Here is a 27,943-nt window from a genome sequence, read left to right as displayed (position 1 = left end):
CAGTGGGCTGTGTGGTAAGGAGGGGATGATTCCTAATAAATGCTTGCAGATGGCTGCCTGGCCCAGTGCATGCGAGGAAGTACAGAAATACAGAAAGCAATAGAAATGGGTTTTTATTTGTAAAAAGTTACAAAATGATATTGTACAAAAATAAAGTCTGTAGAGAACTTTGGTTGTATAACATAAACGACCAAGACAGATCAGAGAAGTCAGAACTTCCAAACAAGTGCACTCCTTACTGTATCAGATGGTGATCACAATGATCAAGAAAAATCACAAACTTTACCCTTTTGTGGATTTGGTGGAGCAATTTGCTTCCATTAAAACCTGCTTGTGGTGTGCAGGTGATGCCAGGAACGAGCTGTCAACACCCATTGGATCCTACAGCATTTTTGGGCAGGGACTTTCCATGGGGAGCTGGGGTGGGGGTCACTGAGGTTGAAACCTGGGAACAGCGGCCACTGCACCTGCCAGGGATCCCGGAAAGGGACAGATGTCCCCAGGGCCACATCCGAATTGCACTCCATGAGTGCCTGGATGGCTGGGGTTTGTCACTGTTTCGAGCAGTCTGACTTTCAGCAAGATCCCAAGGGAGGGTGAGAGGGAAGGCCTTTCCTCCATGTCCCAGGAGGGCAAGGGGAGCAGAAAGGACAGAAAAGGGCAGAACCATGAAGAATTTGGGCATTTGGGGGGGAGTGGATGGGATGTCTGGTAACTGCTGCTTCTTGTTACTTTGTAAAATTAAGCTGATTACTTGATGGAGGACAGTAGCTTATTTAATTGCTAAATCTGTCATAGTTTTGTGGCTAATAGCCACTAAGGTAGTGACAGATCATCTCCCTGATGAAAATCTCTTTTATGAAATGTCTAACAAGCTCTAATACAGGGCCTAGTGTGTCGGCTGCAAATTCACAATCGAGGGCACAGAGGAGGTGGCTGTTCCCACCCCATGCTTCCTCCCCTTCTAACCTCTTTTTCTTCCTTTCTTCCTTTTTTTTTTTTTTGAGACAGGGTACCAAGCTGTCACTCAGGCTGGAGTGTAGTGGCATGATCACAGCTCACTGCAGCCTTGATCTCCTAGACACAAGTGATCTTCCTTCTTCAGAATCCTGAGTAGCTGGGACCACAGGTGTGCACCAGCATGCCTGGCTTTTAAAATTTTTTGTAGAGACAGGTTCTCCCTATGTTGCCCAAGCTGGTCTCAAATTCCTGGGTTCAAGAGATCCTCCCACCTTGGCTTTCCACAGTGTTGGGATTATGGGTGTGAGCCACCATACTGGCCCTAACCTCTTTCATTTAAAGGCAGCACACTCCTAAGTATGAGGCTCCATGTGTGTGGAGCCAGCCTATGGCTGGCCCAGACATGGCTTCCTCAGCACCCTTCTCAGCCATCTGCTCCCCAGTGAGCTGTCAGGTGCTTGGGTATATAGGAGCAGCAACTGTTGACCCTCAATGACAGCCCAGGGGTTGTATAGGACCTGGCAGACCCTATCTGTGGAGGGCCCCTGTGTCTCCCAGGCTGCACTGGGCAGCCGGCGTATTCTCAGGAAGGTGGTGGGTGGGCAGGAATGGAGGGAGTTGGTAAAGTGGTAGCTACTTGACAGCACTGTTGACGTGACTTTTAGGTCAGCATGAAATCAAGGACTACCTACTAAAGGGAATTGAACCTTTTCTACATATGGTTATGCATAGTATAGATAGATGTACGTGGAGGGGACCAAGAGCTTAAATACAACAGGAGTGGAGCCCACGACATTTCTGTTCAGCGATGGAACAAGGAAGAAATAAAGCCAAGTGCCGTCGGTCTCTGCACGCTGCTCCAGGAAAGGGGGCCTGCCCAAGATGCTCCACAAATAAAAATTGGGAAAAATGCTGAAATCTGGGGGGAAATTCATAAGAAATTTTCCTGAAAAGGTAAAGTAAGTGATTTTTAACTAGCAAAAAACTTTTTAATACTTTGAAAAGCATGGACCCTTGTTCCCAATTAAAATTTCCTTTTGTCACCTTTCTTTGCATTTTGCGAGCACATATACTTTGGCACCTTTGAAAAGAAACTTTAATAAATAAGGGAAAAAAGAGAAACTCATTAGTGAACGATAATAAATAACAATAACTTAAATCTCAATAAATATCTTCTCTACGTTTCTGTATCTGAAACAGATGCATTGCATCGAGTAGCTTCTCCGGTCACTGGTGACCACACATCAGCGGGGCTGGGTATGTACCGTCTGTCTCTCTGTAAACCAACAGGCCAGGTGGGCTCTCCCTACCAGGGGGCAGCTGGGGGCCTTCCCCACTTCTCTGCTACAAGAATGCTGCTGAAAACCACAACTCATTTCCTGTTTCTAAGGACATAAAGGAAACACCTTCAGGTTTGTGTTTAATCACGAGCACAGCCTTTGTGATTCCTAGCCAACTTCTTCCCACCCCACACGCCGTGATGGAAATCAATCACCAACCGTTGGCAAAAATGCTGGTTGTAGTAAACCTCAGGCCTCGACTTTCAAATGCAAAGGTAATTCTCTCTTGTATCTTTGCTTTTTTTTTCCCTCTCCTTTCCAGGGTATGTCTCCACTGAGTGACAGAAAAATAAGCCTCTCTTAATTTCAGCAGTAAAACGTAATGACAAGGCGTGACACCAGGATTCCTGTTCCCCTGGTGTCTTCGAACACATGGAAACAAACCACAGGAGATACACTGGTTTGGTTCTTCAAGTGCACCCGCGACCACACCGGTGATCGGTTGATGGTGGACTGTATCAGCTGAAACGGTGGTAACATCCAACCAGGAACATCAGCCCTGAGCTTCTAGTGACATTGGCTGCCATCCTGGAGAATCCAGAGGGCTGTTTTCTCTCTCTCCTGTCCAGTTGTCTGTAGCTGGATTTCCCTCTACCAGGCTCCCATGATGGCTGCCTTCCTCCTCCTCCTTCTCTTCCTCTTCTTCCTCCTCCTCTGCCTCCTTGGTCCTCATCTTCCATTCTGGGCAAACATTTCCTGGGAACCTTGGTCCCTTTCTTTGCACTGTAGCAGGAATGCAATACACAGCAGTCTCTGGAGCCGGAGTCAGATACATCCACACCTTTTAGCGGAATGCTTTCTTAGAATATGGTAAACCAGGTTATCATCTAAAAATGACAGGTCATCGTCAAAGGCGATGGGTCTGCAACATGCCTTCCCTACTTTGTTACTCACCAGCTTTTTATTTCTGGATAAGTTTTTTAATATTTTGTCGTACGTTGTCTCAGCTGCATCGCAGGAGCCGCTGCAGTACCTAAAAATCAGTGCCTCCTTGGTTTCGTAGCCCAAACCCAAGTCAGTGACATTTAAATGTATTGCAGTTAAGACACAACCCCGGTTTTTGCCCCTGTGGCCTTTCTGACCTTTTCCTCTGGAACTTTCCGGGTTGGCAGCTGCAGCTTCCCGATGTCGCTCTCTTCTAGAAAGCTCTGCCATTTGTTTATCTGGTGACCTTTTCAGTCTTTTAATGGTGGCTTGAATAAAATCCATGACATCATTGAACTGATCAGGATAATCCTCTGGCATATTTGCTGTCCAACAAGAAAAAAAAATGGTACATGAGACAAAATGATCATTTCAAGTCGTCTTCAAGATCAAAGTGCCCCACTAAAGTCAGCAAAGATTGGACCCACAGCAAAACTATCAGCCAGTTAACCTATGGGAACACTGTAATCCCCAAGAACAGAGGCAAAAATGATTTAGCTGGAAGAGGAGACTAATGTGGTGATGGCATACTTCCTCAAAGAAAACAAATCCTTAGAAGTGTAGTTTTCATTTGAATAATATCCACTGTTTTTAACAAGTTCATACAGAGCTCGCCGTGAGCTGGCCAGTCTTCTAGGGCAATTTTTCTTTCCCAGTCACACAACCTAGATTCGTGGTTCTCAGACGTGAGTGTGCAGGAAAATACCCTGGATATTGACTGTAATGCAGATTCTTGGCCCTACCTTTGGAGATGATGAGTCATTTGGTTTGGGCAGAGGCCAGGGAATCTGCATTTCTAACAAGCCCCAAGGAATTCTAATGTCAAAGATCCTCACACCAAACTTTGAGAGACACCGTCTTAGAGGGTGAAAAAAGTGAGATCTTCTAATATGGCTACTTTCATTTGGAATACTGAGTACTCTTCCCTGAAACTTGCTTTGATCCTGGGTGGCTGAGTGGGACAAGAACCATTCTGACAGAAGAAAAGAAGAGCTCAGGAATGAACTACAGTTTAAAACTTCCTTAAAAATCATTAAGGAACAGGAAAACGGTTTGTATTTTACTAACAAAGAGACCAATTTACCGCTTCCTTTGAAAAGCATGACTTAAAAAAAAAGCCCCAAAGCCCAGTGATAGAGTACAGTGGCATTTGTGCATCAGAGCAATAAATGAAATGAGATGCTGTTCGTGGACAGAGCAGCCCTGCCCCCAGGGGTGAGGTCCAGCCTCTGCTGCAGGCTGTCACTGGGCTCCCACTGTCTCTGGCTGCAAGCAGGACAAGAGGCTCATTAGGGAGCTCACATGGAGAAAGGACGAGGGGACAGTGAGATGTCTGAGACCTTTGGTAAAAGTATGAATCAGCAGTCTTTTGGTGCTTTCTGCCTGATTTCAGCATTTGTTTTGGTAGATCAAGTAAGAAGAGAAAAGTAACTAATGGAACAATGTCATAAATTTCTAAATGGGTGGGGGAAAACAATTCAAACACCCATTTCTTAGGTATTAGGCCTTTTATGCCCCCCTCACCTCATTTTTCAGGTCATTTATGTTTAGGATTGTAAGTGGCTTAGAGAAATATACTACAGAAGAGTTGTCAGCAAGAGTAAATGTTTTTTGCCAATATTGTGTTAAAGCATAAAAAGGTTACATTATGTCTAACCCATGCTAAATTGTTTTGTCATAAACCTAACCTATTTAATTGTTAAAATATATCAGGTATCCCTTCCTATAGAACAAAATCTAGCAAAGGCAACTTAACCACGTGTGTGTGTGTGTGTGTGCGCGTGTGTGTGCATGTGTGTGTAATATAGAAAACATACGATGTATAATAATGAAGACTGGTGATTGGAATCCCTAGAAAACCTAGTTGCTATCTGAAATTTAGCATTGGCTGGACCAGCTGTACGGAAGTCACGAAGCTGTTTCCACACTGGCTGAAGCCCTGTCACCTCTTGCCGGGGTAACAGCAGTGGCCCCGGAACTGGGCTCCTTCATTCTACCCTTACCCACCTTTGATCTGTTTTCCACCCAGCACACAGAGGAATACTTTAAATGCAGATCATAGTCCCCTTGCTCAAAGCTCAAAACCTTCCGGTGGCTCCCCATTACTCTTGAAGGAAAAGCCCAAATCCACACTGGCCTTAAAGTCCCGGCCTGACCTGGCCACCCCTCTCCTCCAGCCTTTATTACCTCAAACCTCCTCTCCTGTTTCTCCTCTTATTCCCTCTCCTCTAGCTACCCTGGCTTCCTTACCGTTCCTCAAACACGGGGCTCAGTGTCAGCACCACTGACCTTTTGGGCTGGGTCATTCTTCATCGTGGGAGGCTGTCCCGTGCACTGTAGGATGTTTGGCAGCATCTCCACCCAGGAGAGGCCTGACACGGTTTTGCTGCGTCCCCACCCAAATCTCATCTTGAATTGTAGCTCCCATTACCCCTACATGTCATGAGAGGGTAATTGAATCATGGGGTCAGGTTTTTCCTGTGCTGTTCTGTGATAGTGAATAAGTCTCATGAGATCAGATGGTTTTATAAAGGACAGTTCCACTTCCTGCCCATGCCCTCTTGTCTGCAGCCAAGTAAGACGTGACTTTGCTTCTCCTTTGCCTTCTGCATGATTGTGAGGCCTCCCCAGCCATGTGGAACTGTAAGTCCATTAAGCCTCTTTCCTTTATAAATTACCCAGTATCAGATATTTCTTCAAAGCAGTAAGAAAATGGACTAATACAAGGCCCGTAGCATCCTTATCCTAGTCATTACAGATCAAGGTGTCTCTGGATATTGCAAATGTCCCCTCGGGGCGCACCATCTCTTGAGAGCTACAGCTCTAACAGTCAGGAACTCAGGGCGTTTGTGCTGTCTGCCCCTCTCCTCCTGAATGCTGCTCCTCTGGAGAATCCTGTGACCACTCCCACATCTCCTTCAAGTCTTTGCTCAAATGTCACTGTCCACAAGTCCCACCCTGACTTCCCTGTTTAAAACAAGATCCTTTCCCAACCCCTAATCCAGATACCTCTGCCCTGTTCCTCCTGCTGCATCATAATTCTTGCTACATTCGAACATACCATCTAACTGATTTCTTAGGCTTGTTATTTACAGTCTGTCTTTCCAAAAGAATGTCAACTCCAAGAGGCAGGAACTCTGTCTGTCCAGCTTGTTCACTGATGGATCTCCAAGTGCTTGAATAGGACCTCGAGGTAACTGCTGGCTGAATGAGTCAGGTTATTTTACTAGAGGGAAAGAAAGTTCTTAATTTTTCAAGGGGACACTGGGACTCTAGCTGAGAACTGCATTGTTAATAAATAAAATGCTCCAAAATAAACAGCCCACATCATTCAGGAAAGCTACTCTGCTCTGAGTGGCACAGTCACTGCCCACCAGAGAGCTGAAGAACTGTCTCCAAATCGCCTTTCCTCCTCAGCTTTCTGCAGCTTCACAGTAGTAGTAACTCTCAGTGCCTACCTCCCCTGGGTCTCCCAAAGAGCCCTGTTCCCTGAGTAATACTTTCTTAAGGGAGCCCGAGAGAGTGCTTTTTTTTTTTTTTTTTTTTTTTTTAAGACGGAGTCTTGCTCTGTCACCCAGGCTGGAGTGCAGTGGTGTGATTTCAGCTCACTGCAACCTCTACCTCCCGGGTTCAAGCAATTCTCCTGCCTCAGACTCCTGAGTAGGTGGAATTACAGGCACCTTCCACCACACCCAGCTAATTTTTGTGTTTTTAGTAGAGATAGTGTTTCACCTTGTTGGCCAGGCTGGTCTCAAACTCTTGACCTCAGGTGATCCATCCACCTCGGTCTCCCAAAGTGCTGGGATTACAGGCGTGAGCCACCACGCTCGGCCAAAAGTACTTTTAATTTGTCCTTTCCTTTGGACTGCTTTCTCACTGGACTTCCTTTAGAAGTTTTCTTTCAAAACAAAACAAAACAAAACAACAACTTTAAATCACTTTGACAGAAACTAATGACTTGTTTTTAAAACAATGAGCTGCTTTTGCTACTGGCGATTTCTTTCAATAATAAGCTACTAAAAAGGAAATAAATACAGATGTGCCCAGTTTCAAAAAAAATGCTTGTATAGAAATCGGAACTTATAAGATAGATATACTAGAAGTGATCAATCCTGGGCATGTGGCTAATGATTAATATAGGAGTGATTAATCCTAATATATCTATCTATACAGAAGGGTCTTCAAATTTAAAAAAAAGAGACTCTGTTTTACAAAAGGACTCACATCATGGGCTCTATTCAATAATTTTAAGTAGGCCATTAATTTAGGAACCTGGGCATATAGAAAGTTAAGATCGATTAACAATCAACTGAAGATCGATCAGAAATGAGGGTAAAAAAATTACTAAAATTTTTATATAAGCTAACGAGAAAACATTAGAGTCACAGAAGTTCAAATTATACAGGCTTAGAGACTCATTAATCTATATGTTACATAATTTCATATTACTAGAGTAATAATAAGAATTTGAATCAGCTCTTATAGTTCATTTTTAGCCCTCAATACTTGAAAGATCTTGAAAAACATTTTTCCTCCCTTTTTAAGACATTTTGACTGCATGGCTTGGTCACATGCTTTGTTTGCCAGGTAAAATACAGACAACCTGGTTATATTTGAATTTCAGGTAGATAGTGAATGCACATCATAGCAAATTTGTCCAAACCCATGGCACGTATAGCACCAAGTGTGAACCCCAATGTCAACTATGGACTTTCAGTGATAATGATATGTCAATGTAGGTTCATCAATCATAATAAATGTACCATTCTGGTGGGAGATGTTGACAGTGGAGGAGGTGATACATGTATAGGGGTAGGGAATATATGGGAACTCTGCCTTCCTCTCAATTTTACCGTCAACCTAAAACTGCTGTAAAAAATAAAGTCTATCTTTTGTTCTTAAAAAAAGGCTTTCTGGCATGTGGCTAATGAAAACTCCTTCCTTTGATGGAAAATCTCCTTCACACCTTGTTGCTAAGGTGGAAATATTTAAGCCTCAAATTCAGGCCATAGGCAACTCTTATTAAGCTCAAGGTTTTTGTTCCCTTTCATATTCATGAAAATAGAACAAATGACAAATATTTTTGCTGAAAAATGTACATGGATATGAATTCTGAAAGCCAGGAAAGGGCATTGTATTTTTCAAACCACAGGGCAAATAGGCCTGCCTCTTTTAATTAAATGAGTTAATTCTTAGAGCCAGCCTCAATTTATAGATGTGAGGCACTTAGGGGCATTAGGAGCCATATTCCTCTGCAGAGGGTGCTAGGCAACCTCACTGAGCCTGTCCTTAAATATTCTGCAGAGGCCTCTCACCCAGCCCAGGCAGGAAACTCCTGGTCATGAGCTGAGATGCCCACAGCTGCCTCCATCTTCCAGGAATTCACTGAGCTGAGAGAAAAGAAGAGGGGTTTGGGTTTGGATTTGTTCCCTGAATTAAGACTTACTGGAGTATCTCTGTCTTTATCCTATAAAAGGCTTGGTAGAATGTCAGATACACAAATATTAACTTTAATAGTGAAATACTTGCAAACCACAAAAGAGAAGCATCATTAAAAAAAAATAGGTCAAATCCTTGCTCATTTCCCAGACCTGCTTGGAGGATCTATCTTGGAAAACATGTCCATCTAAAAGATAAAGTTTTTGGAAATCCAAAATGCTCAAATGCATTTAAGCTATCCTTCAGAGTGCAACTAAATATTTTGGCATTATTCTATTTAAAATATTTTAACTTTGATGTGTTCTTTGTATAAACAGTGTTACTTAAACAAACGAAACCTTGTACCGGGGCACCACTCTGGGAACAAACTGTTCACTGAAAAGACTTTGGTGCCCTCGATTATGGGGAAAAAAATCCAGTAATGTCACCTCAGGAACAAAGAACTGAGATGGTGTCTATTTTGTAAAGCCAACTGAGTTTTTATAGGAACAATGGTGAGGGGTCCAAGTCCTTCCTGTAATAGCTGAACTCAAAATTACATAATTCAAAATGTTATATTGGTTAAGCTGGCATTACTGGACAAAGTCTTTTCTTAAAATGTCAGATTTGTCTAAAAATTGTACAGGTTAATTATCTTTTAATCAGAGGGTCATTTTTATGCTTGTAGCTGTTGCCCCTTCCTCAGCCTGGCCAGGCAGGGAGTCTAAGCTGACTTTCATCTGAAGTTTTCAACCTGCGGGCCAGAGAGGGAGGTGGCACAAGGTTGTCTATGAGGAACAAAGTGGTAAGGACACAACTCCTTATCTAGAGGGTGGAGAGAAGGTCTCTGAGGCTCAGAGGGACCCAGGAGACGGGGGGCCTGACTCCAGTACCCACAGTGATCCTGTCTAGGAGGGGAGGTCCTTCAGGCCAGGCTTAAGATTTGCATGAGCTGGGCTTGCCTGATGAAGAGGCCCCAGAGAGAAGGCTCAGGAGTTTCTTGCTCTAGGGAGAACAGCCTTGCTATTTCACTGTAAAGTGTCCAGCTTCTGTGACTGGAAGAGTGAGGGCTAATGGGGCTTATAGAGGTGATCTGTTGCCTGAGCCAAGACCACGCAGGTGAGAGGTGCATCAGGAATCAGTGCCCAGATGGTGGGGCCCAGTTCTGGGATGGGGCAGGATGTGGAGGATGAGGCCACCGGATGCTGCATCTGGGGCTGCCAAGGTGTGGTGCCATCCATCCTGACATGTAGAGCTTCCCACGAAAGGCTGTCCTCAGATAGGAGGCAAATGAAAAACCCCCTAATGGTGGGAGACATTTAATCTGGTATTTTTTGCTTACCTATACTGTGGGTAAAGTGCAAATTGCTCTATAGGCCTAGTATCTTAAAAAATATAGATCACTCTCTCTCTGTCTATAAATACATACACACATGCACACATACATACGTGTCTACACACAGAGGCACACCCATCCGTACTTACATGAAAAGAAAAGATCAACTTAAAACTGATATAACTTCTCAAGAAGAGTCCCAATGAATGTCATGGTTTTAGAATAAGTTATTTTTATCCTTCTATGAGATACAAACATGATTTTCTTTCACTAATGTTGGAATACCATTACAAGAATATCATTACTACACTGCTAAGTCTAACCTGTAAAACTTCTCATATGACAAAATTTCATCAGGCTATACCTTATATAAGAGCTTCCTCGAAGCACTTAAAAACATTACCAACATAAAAGTGGAATACTGCCTACTTTCACACATTGACTTTAAACTGACAACATCCCTTCAAGGCTAAATTGAATACTATCTCCACTTCACAGCCCAGGAAGCTGTGGCTCAGAGAAGACAAATATTTGGTGAAGGCCGCGGGACTAGTAAATGTGGACTTGCTGGTTCCGTTTCAAAGCTCAAACTTGTCTTTTTGTTTTTAAGTAAAAACTCTACTACCATGGAGCATTTCAAGTCTTGTGGCATGTGGGAATTTACTCTGAAACAAGTGCAAGACATGCTGGTTTCATCTATATACATTTACCAGTTCAGCACAGGAAGTGAGAAATATACTTTCTGTTGAAAAATTCAGTATGAACTCAGGTACACTAAGTTGATACTAAAGTTAGGCTGCCATGGCCACAGAATACAGTAAATTATCTCCGAAAAAGGAAAAGCCATGCCATCCAGGGGCATCTCTCCCGTGTCCTGGTTCTTGCATGTCACACTAAGGCAGCTCTGGCAATTTCCCAGTTAAAACAGGAAAAGCTGCAGCCAGCACGGCAGCAGATCCAGACAGAGAGGCCCCATCTCCGGAAGCTCCTCCAACTCACCCTGGCACCAAATGACCAGGCGCTTGCTGCAGAGCTGGAGAGAACAGAGGCCTGACTTCCAGTCCTGGGTCAGTCCCTGATCAGCCCTGTGACCTTGGAAGTAGTCACTTAACCCTTCTGAGGTCAACTCAATGCTCTCTGGGGCCCCCTCCAGCTCCAAATGCTAAGATGAGGATAGTCTAAGCTTTGGCTGGAAAGTGTGGCCAGACGCGAATTTTTCGGTCACTTCTGTCGGGGAGAAGACCACCTCTGGTTGAAGCCGCAGCAGCATTCAGCTCAGTCACTACTATCAGGCGCCCCATGAAACCCCACAGGAGGTATTTTAAAACTTTGCAGTACTCAACCTCTTCGGTTTATCTCTTGGCTCAATGTCTCGGCTACATTTGAAACGATTGTCATCAACCCTCTGTAAATCATCAAGTCATTTTCCTGTGCCCTATTTAACAGAGGTAAAAGATGTGTAGAAAGGACCCTGTATCTGCATCTGAAGACATCCAGATTCTACTGTGAGGCATTCTTAAACATCAGTTTCTGTCTGTAAAGATGGAGAAAGGCCCCATGACCCCTGAGAGGACACACTACAGCCACATGCTATGGTTCCTTCAGTCTCCATCACCCACAAGTCAAACACTCAATTTACCATTCTCTTCACATCTCAATTGAATTCATTCCTGTTTTTGCTGCTTCCAGTATGCGCACGTCATACCCGGCTTATGACGCCAAGGCTAGAATCGCCCATTGCAAGTGGTACAAAATGGATCCGGAGAGCCAAGCAGTTTGTCCTGGAAGCCGATCTGTGGGCTATCAACACTTGTTCTTATTTGACCTCCAGGGACCTCAAAATGTGCAGTCCATGAGAATGGACTCTAAATGTGAGTTCATGAGAATGTTCCAGTTCTCTGAAAAACTTCTGTAAAGTTTTGTCACCTGCTTCTATTTCAAAGTGATGACTCTGCCACTTATTTGAACTACTTTTTTTAAAAAGCCCACAGATCACTAAGCACTGAATGCTGATGCATCTTATGTTATGTAATGACCTTCCTTGCTTTCCTATTTTGGACACAGAATTCATCTAGTATTTGGTAGACTGTCCTGATCATAGGCTGCTCTTGGGTTAACTTTCAGAAGTGTCCATAGCATCTATTTTCCTAAAAACAATCACCAGCTGAGGCAATTTACTAAGTCACTGCGACCGTTTCCAGAGCTACCAGTGCATTCTCTTCAGGACCAGTGGTTTGTTGACAGTAAGGCATGACATCGGTTTATTTGAAAAGTATTTGCTTTGTAAAAACACCAGTGTTTTGTTGTTTTAAAAGGCATTTCTGGATTTTCTCAAGGCAGAAGAAAAAGACCAACCAGAATGCAAAACACTTTACAGAAAAAGGAGCTATGGGTGTACTTTGAAAAGCCACTTTGCCCATCAAAATGCCATCTTATTTACCATCTCCACCCACTCTCAATGACACTGCACATACTAGTTGTACTGTATCCTAAGCTGTTATCCTACAACTCAACTAAGAAAATTTGTAATAAATGGACTGAAAATTACTCCATGAATACAAATAGCCAGAAAATCCCACTCAGGGAGAGACAGACAGTAAATTCCTTTTGTTACTCAGGTCCTGATCGTCTTGCTCTGATTTCTATGTATGGGGTCCATGCTTTTATCATAGTTATGCTAATGATTTTGCAGTAATACAGCACGGTCCCCCTGGGTGGAAAGTGTCCACTGTTCGCTTTTAAGTCAGAAAAACACCCAACAGGGTGTTCATTTGTTAGCTAATCCACGAACACCTGGTGTGAGCTAAAAGCACTCCACAGTCAGTAATAAAACACCCCAAGCTAACGAGCACACACCAGGAGCTCTGCTACTACCCTTATAAAAAACTTAACAGAGAAGGGTAAGAAAGTTACCTGGTAAAATTAAGTGCACAAAAAGCCACTAGGGCAAATCATCCCTGTGGTGTTATCAGAGGCAGGTGGTTGTGGGGGTGTCCCTCCTTTCTTCTTTCAGCGAAGCCCTGCCCTCAGCCTGAGAGGCTGCAGGACCCTGCTGGATTCTGCACTCAGCGTCCGTCCATTAGCCCTTCCCAAAGGACCCACAGAACAGTGGGTAAAAGGCATGTAAGGGTCTCAGTGATTTGAACAAGAAGGAAGGACTAAGAGAAGATGAAAGAAATCTTTAAAATTTGAATTTGTTTGATAGATTCCTATGGTCATAAACTAGGAGGGAATTTCTACCCCTGGTGAGTGAATTTACGGGAATCTCAAAGACTCTATAGGTAATGAGATATGGTTATCATTATAAAACAACTTTATCTGCTAAACGCATTCCCTGATTTTTTTTCCTTAATGACTTTTTGATGGAGTCAGAAGAGTGACATCTGAGTATCCTGGGCTGGCAGGAAGTGATCTTGTGCAGTGGCAACAAGTATAAGTGCTGGACTTGGGCTGCCCTGTGTCCAGACCCTGGCTAAGTCGCTAACCCTGTAAGCCTCAATTTCCCCTTTCAAATGGGGCTAGTCACACCTTTTCCTTCAGGTCAAATTAATATGATAACATAAGAAAAGGTTCAAGCTCAGTTCCTGGTCCACAGAATGCATTTCATAAATGGCACCTAAGATAAGCCAATATGGTTGTCACATCTGGGACCCTCCTTCAGCAATGTTTACATGGAAGGCAGCAGCACAGTCAACTCTGCAGTCTCTAGACAAAGCAAGATTGCGTGAAAGGGATCCAGACACTGGTCCCTACTTAGTCTAGCATGTTCTACAGAGGAGAGACCTCTGTGCAGGGCCTGGAGCCCTTGGCATGATGGGTTGTGGGCAGAAGCCACAGGCCCATCTTGAGAGGCTGTGTGAGCTCTTCTGTGTTCATCAAAATGCCTGACAACTCAACACGCAAATGTCAGCAGACCCCGAGCCCATGAGTGATATCTTTGTGTGCACTATGGCTTAGCGCAGTGTCTTCAAACTGAGGTGCCTGGCCCTCTGGGGGCACATGAAGACTTTCTGCAGTGTCTATGGGTGGTCGAGAGAGGATCCATGTCCATTTCCTAATTTCCACATGTGCCGTGTCCTAAAATGTCTAGGCTGCCTGCAGATGCCCCTGCTGTGGTTCTCCTTGCCCACGTCCACTTTACCAATCCCCCTTCGACCTTACTGAGAGACGGTGAGCTTCTCACCCATCTCGCCATTCTATTGTGGGGCTGTCCCAGGGATAAACACCTTCAGGTGCCATACAAAGGCATTCATGCGTGAATGGCTCCTTGAGACAAACTGATATTGGGCACCTCCTGATATGGACACAGCATCAGGAACATGACATTCCAAGGATGTTTACCTACATCTAATCACGTGGAAACGATCAGATCCAAACTGAAGGGCAGTGTGGGAAACAGCTGGTGAAAGAGCCCAGACTTTTCACAAATGTCCATGCCATGGGGGGAAAAAAAAGGGTTGGGAATCGTTTTAGATTAAAGACATATAAAGATACCAGTCAAATGCAATTTATGGTCCTGGGTTAAAAAAAAAAACAAACACCAAAACGTAAAGGACATAATGGCTGCAACTGGGGACATATGAACATGAACTACCTATTGGATAATAGTACTATATCCATGCTGAATTTCCTGAGACTGATAACTGAACTGTGCCTATATAAGACGTTGTCCTTGTTCTTAGAAGACACATACTGAAGTATTTAACGTTCTGATGTTCGTAACCAATGCTCAAACGGCTCAGAAAAAAAGAGGCAAAATGCTGAAAAAGAAGTCAATCTTCTTGAAGTGTGTATGGGTGTTCACTGTACTACAAATACTTGCAACAGGAGAAAACTTTATGAATAAACCAAGAAATCCTGAAGCAAGTTGCTCCATATTTCCTCCTGGCCAGGCCCCTTGGGAAGCCTCATTGCCTTCTCTGCTTGTCTGACTGTTCACCTGTCCATCTCTTTACCTTACAACTGGGATTCAGAAGTGTGAGAGTTGCCACGGAGCATATATTAACATGAATATTTGAACTGAAAATAAAGTCAGACCTTTTCTGACCAAAAAGCCAATTGATGTGGCTGATTAGTTTGATCATTTCCCATGTATTGAATAAGCTACATGTGCAGGTACGAAAGTTTTGCCAAAAGAATATTTAAAGCATATATACGGTTCCCAAAAGGGGTAGCAATGACATCTGGTATAACCATTTAAACTTATGATAAAAAACTTTAGAAAGTTTCAAAGTAGGTAATCAGTTTTTAACATTTTTATTTGCAGGTTTGCAGGCAAAAAAAATTGGAAGGCCATATTGTTTTAAAACCATACTTTTCTACTTCAATTATGTTATTAACGTCACGCAAAAGTGGGTTTTGCCTTTACTGAGCTATCCTGTTGTTTCCCAGGGGTGACCCAAGTCTGCTTATGCATACTCCTATTCCCACTGAGGCCATCGCTCTGGCACTAGTGCAGTCATGCCAGGTTTCCATGTGGATGCCATTCCCCTCCCTCGCTGGGCAGAATGGGAGGGATCTGAGAACTAGTCTCCCACAAGGCTTCCCGAATGCTGTCTGCCTACCAAACACTTGAGAAGACCTTGCTTTGTTGCAGAGTTAGGGAGGCTTCTCTCATTGCAAAAAGCATCAATATTATAGGAGTACTTAGAGAAATTCATGTTTCTCTTCTTCAAATGTCCTGATCTGGACTTTGAAGTAGTCATTAATAATACTTGCTTAAGCCTACCACAGCCCAAAGGGAAATTTAAAAAGGGGTTAAAGGAAATTTAATAGTCTCTGCTTCTCCTTTCTCTTCGCTTGCTTGTTTAATTTTCCTGGAAATCTTTGTTTCAGAGTTAGTGAGTGCATTTTTAAGCAAGCCATATGTCTCTATTTTCTTAATCCATTAATATGCATGCTTGTATGAGTAAAGTTAAGAAATATTGGCTTTCAGACCAAAAGGCTGAGGTTTAAATTCTGGCTTCACCACTTACTAGGTTTGTGACCTGGAACAACTCTCTAGGTCTCCTTTCTTCACCTGTAAAATGGGGATAATAGTATCTCCTCTTGTATCATAGAGCTCAAACTTACTTGATTTCAAGACAAGAACTGTGTTAATCGTGTGGATAGTTTAAAGGTGCTATGTCATTAGCTTTAAAATTAAGTGTTTATTTGCAACTATTCACTTACTTGGGGCTGATAGTTTGATTCCATTGTGCCTATGTCTAGAAGATTGTTAAAAATAAGGGCACAATACCTCAAAATAAAAGACATGCTTATGCCCGAGGCCCCACTCAAAAGCAGTCTGGGTATTTAGGTAACTTCTGCTTCAAGACAGCTTTGAAGCAATATCTCCTTGCTGTTACCTGCCTGCTCTATGGGTGTCCCTACTGCTATTAAAAGCAGAGCTAACACCTTTTCCTGAATTTTATAGCGTCACACAATCTGGTATTACCTACCAAGGCATCATCAATTTCCCACTAGTTCTTAACACCTCTTTCTAGAACTTGGAGACTGGTCTGTCCTTTCCCCACATCATGGTCACAGATTTTCCCATGCTGCTCCCTAGTATGGAATGTCCCCCTTTCCTTTTACCTTCTTTTCCCAACAACCATCTTTCAAGAACCAGGTCAAATCCTCCCTCTTCCTTGAAGTCGTCCCTGCTATGATCCCCAAATCCCAGTGACCTCACTGCTAGGAATTTTCACTATGTATGCGTACAGCTCAACTAAACCCTACACAATAAACATATCTATCGGACTGACATTCTATCCTCCCATCCAGCCATCTGCCCATTCACCTAGCAATAGTTTACAACTGTATCCCAAGCAACTTTATTTAGAAATTTAGCTTTTTTGAGGCCACACAGCACCCAGTACATGAAAGATATTTAATATTTGTTTCCTATTTGAGCTCAAGTAATTAAATAAAGAACAAGTATTTTAATCAAATGAAGGTGCTATGAGGCCATGAGTGATAAATAAACAAAGATCAAAGAGATGTTAGGAGGGGAAAAATATCAGAGAGCTTTAATTTTTACATCAGTTGAGGTAGAACCTGTTGAGTATATTGCTTATGCTGTGGGTCAGCCTAAGGTCCTAAGACTGGCCAAATCAATTTAAGCCTTAAATAGATTTCTATACACAGTAATAGTTTGAAATAGGTTTCCAGACTGGGGCTACAGTGAGAATGTTGGTTTCAGATCTCAAGTAAAAGATCAGTCCCTTCTGTAAGAGTCTGATGTGCAATTTCTTGATTTCAAGAGACCCCTCCCAAGTGGCAGAGCTCCTTTCCAGCTTAGGTAGTTACTTGGTTATAGTATTGCTAATTCATACAGTCCCTATGCAATAAGACACAATAGATAGATGGTGTTCGTTTATTCTAAATTCTATATTTCATGACATTAGATTTGAAAGCTTAACATTTACCCAGCATGTTGTACTAGAAGCTTCCTTAGTTCTATTGAGGTGGTCTCAGAGTTTACTAAAAGTTTTTTAATGCTGTTATGAAACATCTTAAATTAAATGTCCAGCTGGGCTCATTTACAACAGAAGCTCTCCATCTCCGTATAGGTAGCCTCCAACTCACAATCCTCTTATCACTTACATAGAAAGAGCCTACCCCATTTTAGCTCCCTCCTTGCCATAAGGGAAGAGGTTTCCCTAACATAACCATGGGAGTCTGGTGAGAAAAATTCCATAGGAAATATGTGAGTTTGGAAAGTGGGGAAGAAATGGAGCTGTGAAACCTTGGAAGAGCCAGGGGCATCTGACCCAGGGGCACGATCCCAGGCAAGCCTGGCCTGCCTACGTGCTGACCAACCAACAGTGAGGCCCAAAATAGCCTGCCCACAAGAGCTGCATTTCTCTCACTCCCCATACGCTGTTGTGCGGCTGAAATCCCACCATTTAGAGCAGCATCCTGGCAGATGTCACAGCGGAAGAAGGGAATTCACTGGGTGCCCAGGGAGGGGCCGTTGCAAGTAGGAGGGTGGCAAATGACAACTATGATCCCTATTTATGGAGCAGAGGGTTTGCAAAGCAATATCTAACTTAACCCTCACATCAGCCCATGAGACAGGTTTACTGTTATGACTATTTTATAGGGGAGAAAACTGAAGCTTAAGGTATGTTAAGTAACAGCTCAACATCTCAGTTTAGTGGCAAGGCTGGGGTCCAAATCCTAGTCTGGTCTGAATGTGTTACCTTGAGCTCTTGCTTGCTGAACCTCCCTGATTTCTTGTTCTGTTCCCTCCTTTTGCAGATTATGGGATGTGGCCCCCAGGGCAGAGACTCTCACTTAATAATACTGTGAATGACAGTTCAGTTATATCACAATTTACATAGCTTTTTGTGGCTACCCTGAAAACCTGATGGTTTAATTTAAAAACTTGTTTCTATAGGAAATTTTGTGACCTGCCAACAAACTGGTAGACTATAATCCCATATATTACACTAAATTGGAAATTACTTGTAATTACAACTTAACGACACTCAATGTCATTTCAGTTGGTTTCCAGTTGCACAAAAAGTTAAGCCCACCTTACTGGGCTGAGGTTTCTTCATGTTGGATTTTTCATACTACCATACATGTACATTTACTAGAAGGTATGTTCCGTGAGGGCAGGGACTTTTGTTTACTAGGTGTATCAAGGTATCCCTAGCACCTAGGACAGTGCCTGGCACAGACAGGCATACATGTTAACTATTTGGTGAATGGATGTATGCATTTTGATGCAAATTTTTAAACAACATGCATTTTATGCTTTTACTTATGAAATACATTTAGAGTTGAGATAGGGAATATGACTATGATGAACTAACTTTCAATAAATTTAGACAACCTTGTGAACCATGCTCTAAGCCATTAGTTCAAGACCTTCCTCCCATATAAAGTATCCTTCCCCTCCCATATAAAGTGCATTTCCGTTGTTTGGGGGAAACTCTGGTCCTAGCTTCAGACCTGCCTCCAGCGATTATGGAACTGTGGCACACTCTAGACAAACTGCTTTGCCTCTTTAGGTTTCAGGACTAGAGGGTTTCCTTTCAGCTTGAAAATGCTATGACATTTGCAAGTTTCACCTTGCAGATTCCTTATGCTTACTCTAATCGCCCTTTGGACACAATAGTGGCAAAAAGCAAAATAAATGAACAAAGATAGCCAAAGAGAAAAAGTCTTAGGTGCCCCAAAAGTCAAATTGCAAGTCCTTGAGTTTATACAGACTAGAAGTTGCTACAGGAGGCAGCCATGAGCCATTTACTTTACAGCCAGCCTCTAGGCAAGCCCATTGGCCAATTATGAATTCTATTTGGTTATCTCACACTGAGATCATACTAGGAATAGAATTCTCAATGTTTCATTTAAACTGGAACCAGCAGGACACATGCAATCTCAAAGGTGAGTGTGCAAACTGTGTATATTCCGGTCCTCCTGTGAAAAGCACAGAATGACTGTTAATGTGGCATGAAAGCTCTTTTGCTCAATCATTAAGTTACAAGCATTTGGAGGGAACTAGAGGACTCAGAATTTATGATACTTTCTATTTTTTAGTGAAATGTGGTGACTTAATGTTTTTCTACATAAGCCTTAACCAGTTGCACTGTATACAGTGCAGGATATAAATGTCAGCACTGTGACATGGGCGTGTTGACACTGGTTGAGTGTTCAAAGTCTGCATAATGTCATTATTTTGCCTTCCCTGCACTGACAGCTTGCTACTGAATCAAACATACCTGGAAAGAGTCAGTTTGGCTTAGAATGCAGCTCAGTTTCTCTTTGGTAACATTTCTTTTCCTGGTTTCCTCTAGGATCTATTGGGTCTTTCCATAGACAAAACACAATGGGGTGTGTTTTGTCGTTCAAGTGTAAATAGTGAGAATCTTGTTTGTTGATGACATAGCATCAGTTCTGGAAAAGGGAAGCAGTCCCGCTTCCCCACAACATGCCCTCACCCCCGCAATCTGGGCTAACTTGCTTGCTTTGTGACTGTACCTTATATGAGCCACAGATTTTCTTGGGTATTATCAGTCCATAGTGATTCAAGTCTGGCTGTATATTAGACTCATCTGGGGAATGCCTAAAAACTCAGGTGCCTGCGCCACATCCCAAATCAAGTAAATCAGAATCTTCTGGGGTGAGACCTAGCATCAGTATTCTTTAAAGTTCCGTAGGTGACTTGACTCCAGTCTCTTCCTAGGAGACTCTTACCAAAGGACTTTGTGACAGGAGCATAAAGGCCAAGGGGCAAATCTCATAGCCGCTGGCACTGTGGAGCAGAAAGGCCTCTCTTCATGGTACAGTTACAGAGTATTCATTGAGCTCGAAAGTAACTTGCCCGAAAGTCACACAGAGTTAGTTGAAAACTGAGCCAGGAGCTGGAGCCAATATTAAATGAGCCTAGTTAAACAGGACACTAATAATGGCAATTAAACCTCCATGAATTAATCAGCTTTGTAATCAGGCACAGTCATTTTTCTCTTGGCAATGTCCGGGTTAGAGAACGATTATCTGCCACCATGTTCCTGTCCCTCTTGTCTAGGCCGTTTGAGTGAATGAATATCTAGTTTTGGAAGACCTGGTACTAAGGGGCATTTTTAAGTTTCTGCTGGAGAAATATTTATATACATGAAATTTGTGATGGAAAGAAAAGCCTTTAAAATAGGTTTACACAGTTAATTGACAGACATTCTTGGAACAGGCACTTTAGTTTCAAAGTATCAACCATGTTACTTAACTTACTTTTGAAGTCTTAATTTGCCTTATTAAAAAAATCCACTTTCTATCTTTCTTGGGATTTATGGAAGAAGATGCTTTTGTTGCTATAATTAAACATAAAATAAGCACGTTGCATTTACTGGGTTGTTTTGTAGCCCAAGGCTAATGGGTTTGGGGGACTCAGCACACAGCTGATTGTTCCAGGATTACTACTGTGGTTGTGACCACAGTAAGTTTCAAGCGCAAAAGGGATAATTCTGGGGGTGGGGGTGGGGTTGGGGAGGGAACAGTAGCCAGGGTGGTATCCTAGTCACACACAACTCACTCCTTCTTTATTTCGGGGTTGTGAAATTTTCTGTTGCTACCTTTGTTGACATTATGCCTTCACAACAGCCTCTATCGCCTGTAATATAGCATCTCTCACTTCATGTAATAAACTTCCGAGGAATGGAGGGAAAATAATATCACATCACAGCCGATATTCCCTAACTGACTTGCTTCTAAAACATGTTAATTTTTGAGAGGTAAATCACAGACTTAATTTCTAATAAGAATAACCTGGCTTTTTTTTTTTTTTTCCCTTAAGAGTTAGCATTGTCACATGTGGAATGAGCTACAGTCTTTGTCCCTAGTCCCAGCCAGCACTATTTATGGTTAAGGCTTTCTAGAACCGGAACTTTTCTGAACAGATCTGACACTACCCAGACGCTTGTTCTGGAAATGTAGGCCCTTCTGTGTTTTCTCCGCCTCTGGCTTGCTTTTGTGAAAAGCCGGCCTCTAGGCTTGCAGGCGCAGTTTAGGATGAAAGTGCAATAGTTTTCAGAATTAAGCATAGCCAGGTACAGTCACACAGATAAAGGGCTTTGGAAGAAAGAAAAACTGGGTGTGTGTATAGACGAGGAAACAGAAAAGGGGACAGCTGTGTGTGTGTTTCTGAGCTGGTGGTGCTGGTGGGGAGGATATTTGTTCACTGGAATGCTAAAGGGGCAGCACAAAACCTTCATCCCCTCTGCGCTGGGCAAACCAGCCCGCGTCGCTTTCGGGCAAGGCCCTGGGGGCTTCAGCACCTGCACCCCTTGCCCATGGGTCGGGAGGTTACACAGACATCGGGCTGGCTTGGGGTGCGTGCGGGAGACGGGTAAGGGTGCGAGGGGGTCCGCCGACGGGCCCCCCGCGGGGAGGAAATAGTTCTTACAGTCACTGCTCAGCGCGAAGGGCGCGCGGCGGCGGCCGAGGGAGCGGTCTTCGGCGGGCGCCTCGAGAGGCCTCTTACCGGCGGGCAGCGGGAAGGCGGACGCGGTGTGGAGCAGCACCAGGCAGACAGCCACGACATCCCATAACTTCATCTTAGAGTCCCGTCCGGCGGCGGCACCTGCGCGGGCAGGCGGGAGGTGGGGGAGAATCACAGAATGCTCGTTAAGCCTGGGCTCTCCGCGGGTCCCTGCGCCCCCCTCCAACCTTGTCACCCCCTTCCTCTGGCACCGCAGCCGGCCAGCGGCTCCCAGGGCACTCCCGCCCTCCTTGCGAGTCTCCCTCCTCAGTGCGCCCCAGGAGCAGCTCGCACTCCCGGTTCAGGTTGCAGCTGCCCTTCTCCACTCTGACTCTTGGGGTCAGGGTTTCAAGCAGGGCTGCTGTCCCCCTCCAGTTAACCCCCATCCCCACCACCACCACGAAGCCTGTCCAGTCCCCTCTACTGGTGCGCAACATCCCCCATTCCTGGGGGGCAATCGGGTAGTTCCCACCCTGAGTCCTCCACCCCAACCAGAGACCTCCCCTTCTTGTCCCGGGAGCTCCTATGGGCGCGGAACCAGCCCTCTTGGCCCTAGCAAGGACCGGTCTTTCTCTTCGGGAATAAAATCAAGCGCACGCCTGCCTCCGGTCCCAACCCAGCTTCCGGCTAGTAGAGGCCAGGCTTGGGGGCACCACTTACCCCGCCTGCCGCCCACGTTTCATTCTTCCCACCTAAATAGGTATTCTGTTGCCGGAGTAAGAAGTTAGGAGGGACTTGGAGACTTTTGGGCTGTATGGGAATAGCTGGGTTAAGTTACTTAACTTCCCGAAGCACTGACTCGATTTAAAATACTCGTCCCACCTCTTAAGGTTATGAACATTAAATCACGCATGAAAGCGGAATATGTAGTAAGAGCTCAATAAATGCTTTACCATTGCTGTTGGGCAAAGACTGAATTTGTCTTTAAAGTTTTAATCCTCCGTGGTATACCTGAAAACCCTTTCTTGATTGGATTTTTGCACCTTTGAGAGATTCTGGCCCTAATCCCTTTCCCTCCCAGAGGAGTCACGCCTGGACGACTCTACCCAGTCCGGGACGCTTTGGAGGTGCTCTGGCAGAGGAAGGCTTAGACAGTGGTATGGCGCGGAGTAGGGGTGGGGGTTGGAGGTGGGGTTCAGCTCTTTTCAGCTGTTTGGCTTCTCAATCCTCACACCCCTACAAAGGGGGGCCACGCAGCTGGGGGTGGGTGAGAAAAAGACACTGTAAATACGGGGAGGAGTTCCAGCCAATAAGGAAATGGGGAAGGACCGACGCATCTTGGGGTGCAGTGTTATCCAGTGCCTTCCTAATGCCAGGGTTCCAGTCTCCAGGGGACTAGTGACTAGAGAGACTCCTCTTTTGCGGAATCTACGAGATTCGTGCAAGTCCATTATCCCCTCCCCTTGACCCGCCCCATAAAACGTATTCTTAGGAAAACTCGATTTTTTTTCTGTGCAGGAGGGAAATGCAAAAAGCAGACAAATGCAAAAACCTCAGTGTCTTTCCTAGCCATTAGTTCACAGGCACCCCTCCTCCCTTCCAGGGTCCAGTCCTCATCTCTACACAGAACCCCTGCCCCTGTCCCAGTGCAGGCAACCCGAGGAAGCCAACCTCCCACCGCTGCAGAGACGAATGCGTTTTTCATCCCCCTGGGCGTCTGTTTGTTCGTCCTGCAGCTGTTGGGCTCGGAGGGTGTAGGGACTAGAAACTCTTAGTGACCTGCAGCACCTCTTGTCTCGCGGACTCGTTTGCAAACTCGGGAAAAAGCTAGCCTCTGGATCGCGACGCTCAGACACAGGAAAACTGCACAAGGCCGTGCAAAATGAGCACAGAAAGGCGCTTTGGCAGCTAGGGCCGGGGGAACGAGAGCCGCCCTCCCCAGTCCCCCGCTGGTGCCGGCTCTCGGGTTCGTGCGAAATGGCTGGTGGTCCGGAGGAGCAGGGAGGCGCGGGGTTAACACGCCATTCCAAATTGCTGTGCCGGCCAGCAGGAAGCCACAGAGGCACCAGATTTCCCTTCCTTCTTAAGAGGGTTTTCCCTTTTTTCCTGCTTGGCCGACCGAGGGCTTTTTAAATTGGACGTGGAGATCCTCAATTAGAAGTGTGGCGAAGCTGGCAAAAGACAACACAGTGGAAAACTCCCTGCCTCGCCAGAGGAGGCTCCCGGCGGCGGTTCCCGCCCTCGGCGGAGCGCCGCCGGCGCCCCTATCGAGCTCCCCCTCTTCCCCCCGGACAAGGAGGGCGCATTCTTCCCCCTGAGCGCCGCCGGGACCCGCTCCAGGCAGAGCTGCTCTCTAGTTCCCGGTATTTGCTGGGCGGGGGAAAAGGGGGGAGGTTCTGGGGACTCGGTACACACAGCGTCTGCTAGGACGTTTTTCTCGGAGTCGTGGGCTCCACCCCGCGGCTTCTCAGTTTGTCTATCGCTTTCCCCAAACACATCTGCATCTGTCCCGCGCGTTTCTCCTCAAACATCGGCCTTTGCCCGCAATGCGAACTGCTTCACCCCCGCCACGTGCTCCTAAAGTGACTGGGGCACTACTCCGCCAGGGGACCCCGGACCGTTTCTCGGGCCAGGCAGGCTGGTCCCCCTGTGGGTCCAAGACAACCACGTCCCGGCAGAGCAAAAGCAGCGGGCTGCGGGCGCCGGCACCTGGTGGGTCCCCAGGCCTGGGGAGGCAAGGACGCCCAGGAAAGTCACAGTAGTGCTCGCAAAGTAGTCGCTCCTTGTGAGGCGCTTCTGAGTTCCCGGCAGCAGGGGGCACCAGAAACCGTCTGAGCTGTGTCGCGCCCACGCGGCCCGGAGGCTGTGGTATCTTTTTAGTTATAAAACTGGAGAACCACCACTCCCTCTGCAAGCCTCCTGAAGTCCGATTAGCCCGGGAACCTGTGGAGGTCCTAATGGTCATCTCTGCTTTTCAGGCTCCCACCCCTCCATTCTCGCTGGTTTTCCTCCCTACTTCACCAGAGCGCGTTTCTTGGCAACCTGCTTTCAGACCATCCCCCACCCCTTCCCCGCGTCACTGTGACAACTTCGCCAGAGGGAGCGCTCCCGCCGTCAGTGCCCCCGCACCTTCTTGTGCCTGGCAGGCTGGGAGGTTTGTCTGGGCTTTGCCTTCAAGATCCAGGTCTCAGAGAGAGAAAAAGGAGGCGGTGGGGCGGGGAGACGGGTTTGCTATAAACCCGAGGTTTTTTTTTTTTTTTTTTTTTTTTTTTTTTTTTTTTTTTTTGGTGGGGGGAGGTAGAGACAGAAATTGCTGGAAGATCTATTGCTTTTCTTAACTATTCTTCGTGTCCTTGACTGACAGAGGACTCATTCTCCCCTTTATCATCCAAGATGAGGAAAGAAAAAAGAATTTGGGACACTTCTCGCAGGCAAACTGGGGAGGGGGGGGTCTGTCTAAGGGCTGTGTTCCAGGTCCGAGAGCACCCGAATTGCTAGAGGGAGTGGACTAGGGACAAGGCCGACTTCCGAGACATCGGACACTTGTCACTTGTTGAAAAGGCTCCACCTTTCCTGCCAAAGCGAAGACGCAGGGAAACAGGGTTTGGTGGAGGCCACTGGGCTCCCATTTTGACTCCTTTGCGGGACCGGGTGCGTGAGTGAGGTTGGAAGAAACATCTCTTCCTTGAAATACTTAAACGTATATTCCAAATACTGAGAAAGAGTCGAGCGTACTCTTGCTCAGTATTTGGAATATACGCTTAAGTATTTCATCTTAACATCTCCGCAGCAGGGGCCGGAGGAGTTGCCTTTGTCGCCGCCTCTGAGCAAAAGCGACGCAAGCTCGGGGATGGGTAGCCCCCCGGGACGCGCACACCGGTCCTGCCGGCGGATTCTACCAAAGCCGAAACTAGCGGGGCGCCAGGAGGCTTGGGGGAACCCGCCAAAGTCCGTTTCCAGCCCGAAGAGGGTTCGTTTTTCTTCCTTGCGGCCAGAAATAAACCAACAGCGCGGAATTAGCCCCGAGGTGGTGTAAAGCAGTGGCAGTAGTGGCGGGGTGTTACCGGAAAGCGGCACGGAGTGCAGGAGAAAAAGGGATCATTAAAATAATAACTTCAATGGCCTAGTGGAGTCTCAAGAATTTGTTCGAGACAGAGATTTGAGCCCGGGACTGCCAAGAAAGCCCCTCTCCTAACCTCGAACGGGATGGTTGGTTGGGGTTGGGGGCGTTAGGAAAGTGCTGGCAGCAGGGTGAGGAACGTAGCGTTGCCAGACCTCCCCCGGAGGAGGTGAGCCCTCCATTTTTAGGTTCTCAGTACCTTTGCAGCAGCTCCTCCCCGGGCCTGCGCTTTTCCTTGGAACAGATCAACAACAAGCTCAATAGTAAGCTGCATTCTTGGCAATGATAATATCTGCCGGTCCAGAGAGGACACTTCGGCGGCGGTGGGTTCGAATTATGACCCAAGCCATGCATCGTTCTGGGACTTGACGGAAGAGCGCCTCGCCAAGTCGGGGAAGGAAACTGCCCCTCTTGGGCATTCTGGGGTTCAGGGGCATCTGGGGCTTCACAGATCTTTGCCCACGTGGAAAAGACAACCTGCCCGTCCCAAAGGCCAGTCTCTCCGGTTCCACTTTTCTCTCTCCTCGCACAGCTTAGGCTCCCTCTAGTCTTTCCACTTTCTACTCTCACCGCTTACTCTGGGGTCCAGACGCACCCCTCTGACTAGGGCGCCCTTCAGCCAGCCGCTCCCGCCCGCGACGCAGGCACCACCCGCTCCCTCCAGCCCATCCCGCTCCCCTACTTACCTCGGATCGGGTCTCCGCAGACCCCAGGTTGGACATTAACTCCAGGTGGCCCAAGTCCCAGCCAGGACACCCATCCGGGCCGATGGCTGGAGCGCGGAGCCCTGGCCAGCAGGTCAGGGCCAAGAGTTCGCAATCCTGGGGTCGCGCGGGGCAGCGAGGGCGCGCTGGAGGCGGCGGCCGAGAGTCCCGCCGCCGCCGCCGCGAACAGGGCGAGGGCTGCAAACAACTCTCCCGCCGGCTCCCCGCACCCCCAGAAGCCGAGGTCCGAGCAGCCGCTGCTGCTTTGGGTCGGGGGGTGACAGGGCTGCACGCGCTGCGCTCTTGGCTGGGGCAACGCGGGCCGGGGGCGCTGCGGGCGGCTCAGCGGCAGCTGCAGCGCTCTGCGCCTACTCGGGGCGCACTACCTGGGAGCACGAGACGAGCTTGTCTGATGCTGCCGAGGGAGCTGAGGTTTTGCCTGGAGATCCGAACGAGACACCACGTCAACCGGCGCGGGGAGTCCAGTGAAGACATGAGGGCGCCAGGAGCGAAGGCTGGTCTTCGAGAGCCCGGGCTGGGGGGCCCGGGGCCGTGGTGGGGGAGGGGAGGCGCGGGCCCCTGGAGGGAGGGGTCGGGAGGCGGCGGCGGGGCCCGGCGATAGGGGAGGAACGGAGAGCAACGTGGAGGCGCCGGAGTTCCCGAGGCGGGGACCTGGGTGCGAGTGGGCGACGCGAGGCGCCCCTCCCCGGGCTGCAGGGAGAGCGCTGAAAGCGTGGAGACGCCGCTGGGCTCGCGCCTTCTCCTCGCGGGGTGGATCGGGAGGAATGTGCGGCGCTCCACGCAGGCCAGCCGAAAGGGGCAATCCGAACTTGACCGCGGCGCCCTCGCCGGGCTTTGCCCTGGCGCCCCGCGCAGGGAGGGAGGCGCTCTGCCGGTGCAGGGCGGCGCCGGGCTTTCCTCGCGCCTTTCGAAGGCCGGCCTTCCCGCTCTGCTGTCTCGCCCTCTCGCTTCTCCGCTGGGCAGGAGGCAACGGCGAGAAAAGGAGCTGCCGGCCGGAGTTCTAGCACCGAGAAGGAGAGGTGCGGAGTGGCCTGGCGAGGGAAGCCGAGTGTTTGCCAGGGTACGCTGCAAGTGGGGATGAATTTATAGGGCTCTCACTCAGTGACGTGCCCTCCAGTGGCTTTTCTGATTCGCTTTCTGACCTAAACACACATTAGTTTAGGCCCCATGATAAGGCCAACACGGTCTCCAAATATCTGCTGGCTGAAGTCAGAG

The 27,943-nt window shown here is 46.7% G+C and overlaps 2 protein-coding genes across 6 annotated transcripts in view; one reads left to right on the top strand and one right to left on the bottom strand.

Moving 5' to 3' along the window:
* The window catches only part of WDR70 (WD repeat domain 70), a 438,306-nt gene that overhangs the window by 379,364 nt on the left and 30,999 nt on the right, over window positions 1–27,943 (top strand). The window lies entirely within an intron of this gene.
* Window positions 97–27,088, bottom strand: GDNF (glial cell derived neurotrophic factor). 2 transcript variants are annotated; one of them, XM_010336664.3, is made up of 3 exons: window positions 26,690–27,088; window positions 21,947–22,045; window positions 97–3,550 (listed from the first exon to the last, which is right to left on the bottom strand). In XM_010336664.3, the coding sequence occupies exons 2-3, from the start codon at window positions 22,017–22,019 to the stop codon at window positions 3,066–3,068; spliced, it is 558 nt and encodes a 185-aa protein (XP_010334966.1). In that variant the 5' UTR covers window positions 22,020–22,045; window positions 26,690–27,088; the 3' UTR covers window positions 97–3,065. The 2 variants fall into 2 exon arrangements, with proteins under 2 accessions (XP_010334966.1, XP_003925964.1); XM_003925915.4 differs by having other exon boundaries at window positions 21,869–22,045; window positions 26,690–27,023.

This window comes from Saimiri boliviensis, chromosome 1, assembly GCF_048565385.1.
Source record: "Saimiri boliviensis isolate mSaiBol1 chromosome 1, mSaiBol1.pri, whole genome shotgun sequence".
Lineage (NCBI taxonomy): Eukaryota > Metazoa > Chordata > Mammalia > Primates > Cebidae > Saimiri > Saimiri boliviensis.
This window is presented reverse-complemented; position numbering and strand designations above follow the sequence as displayed.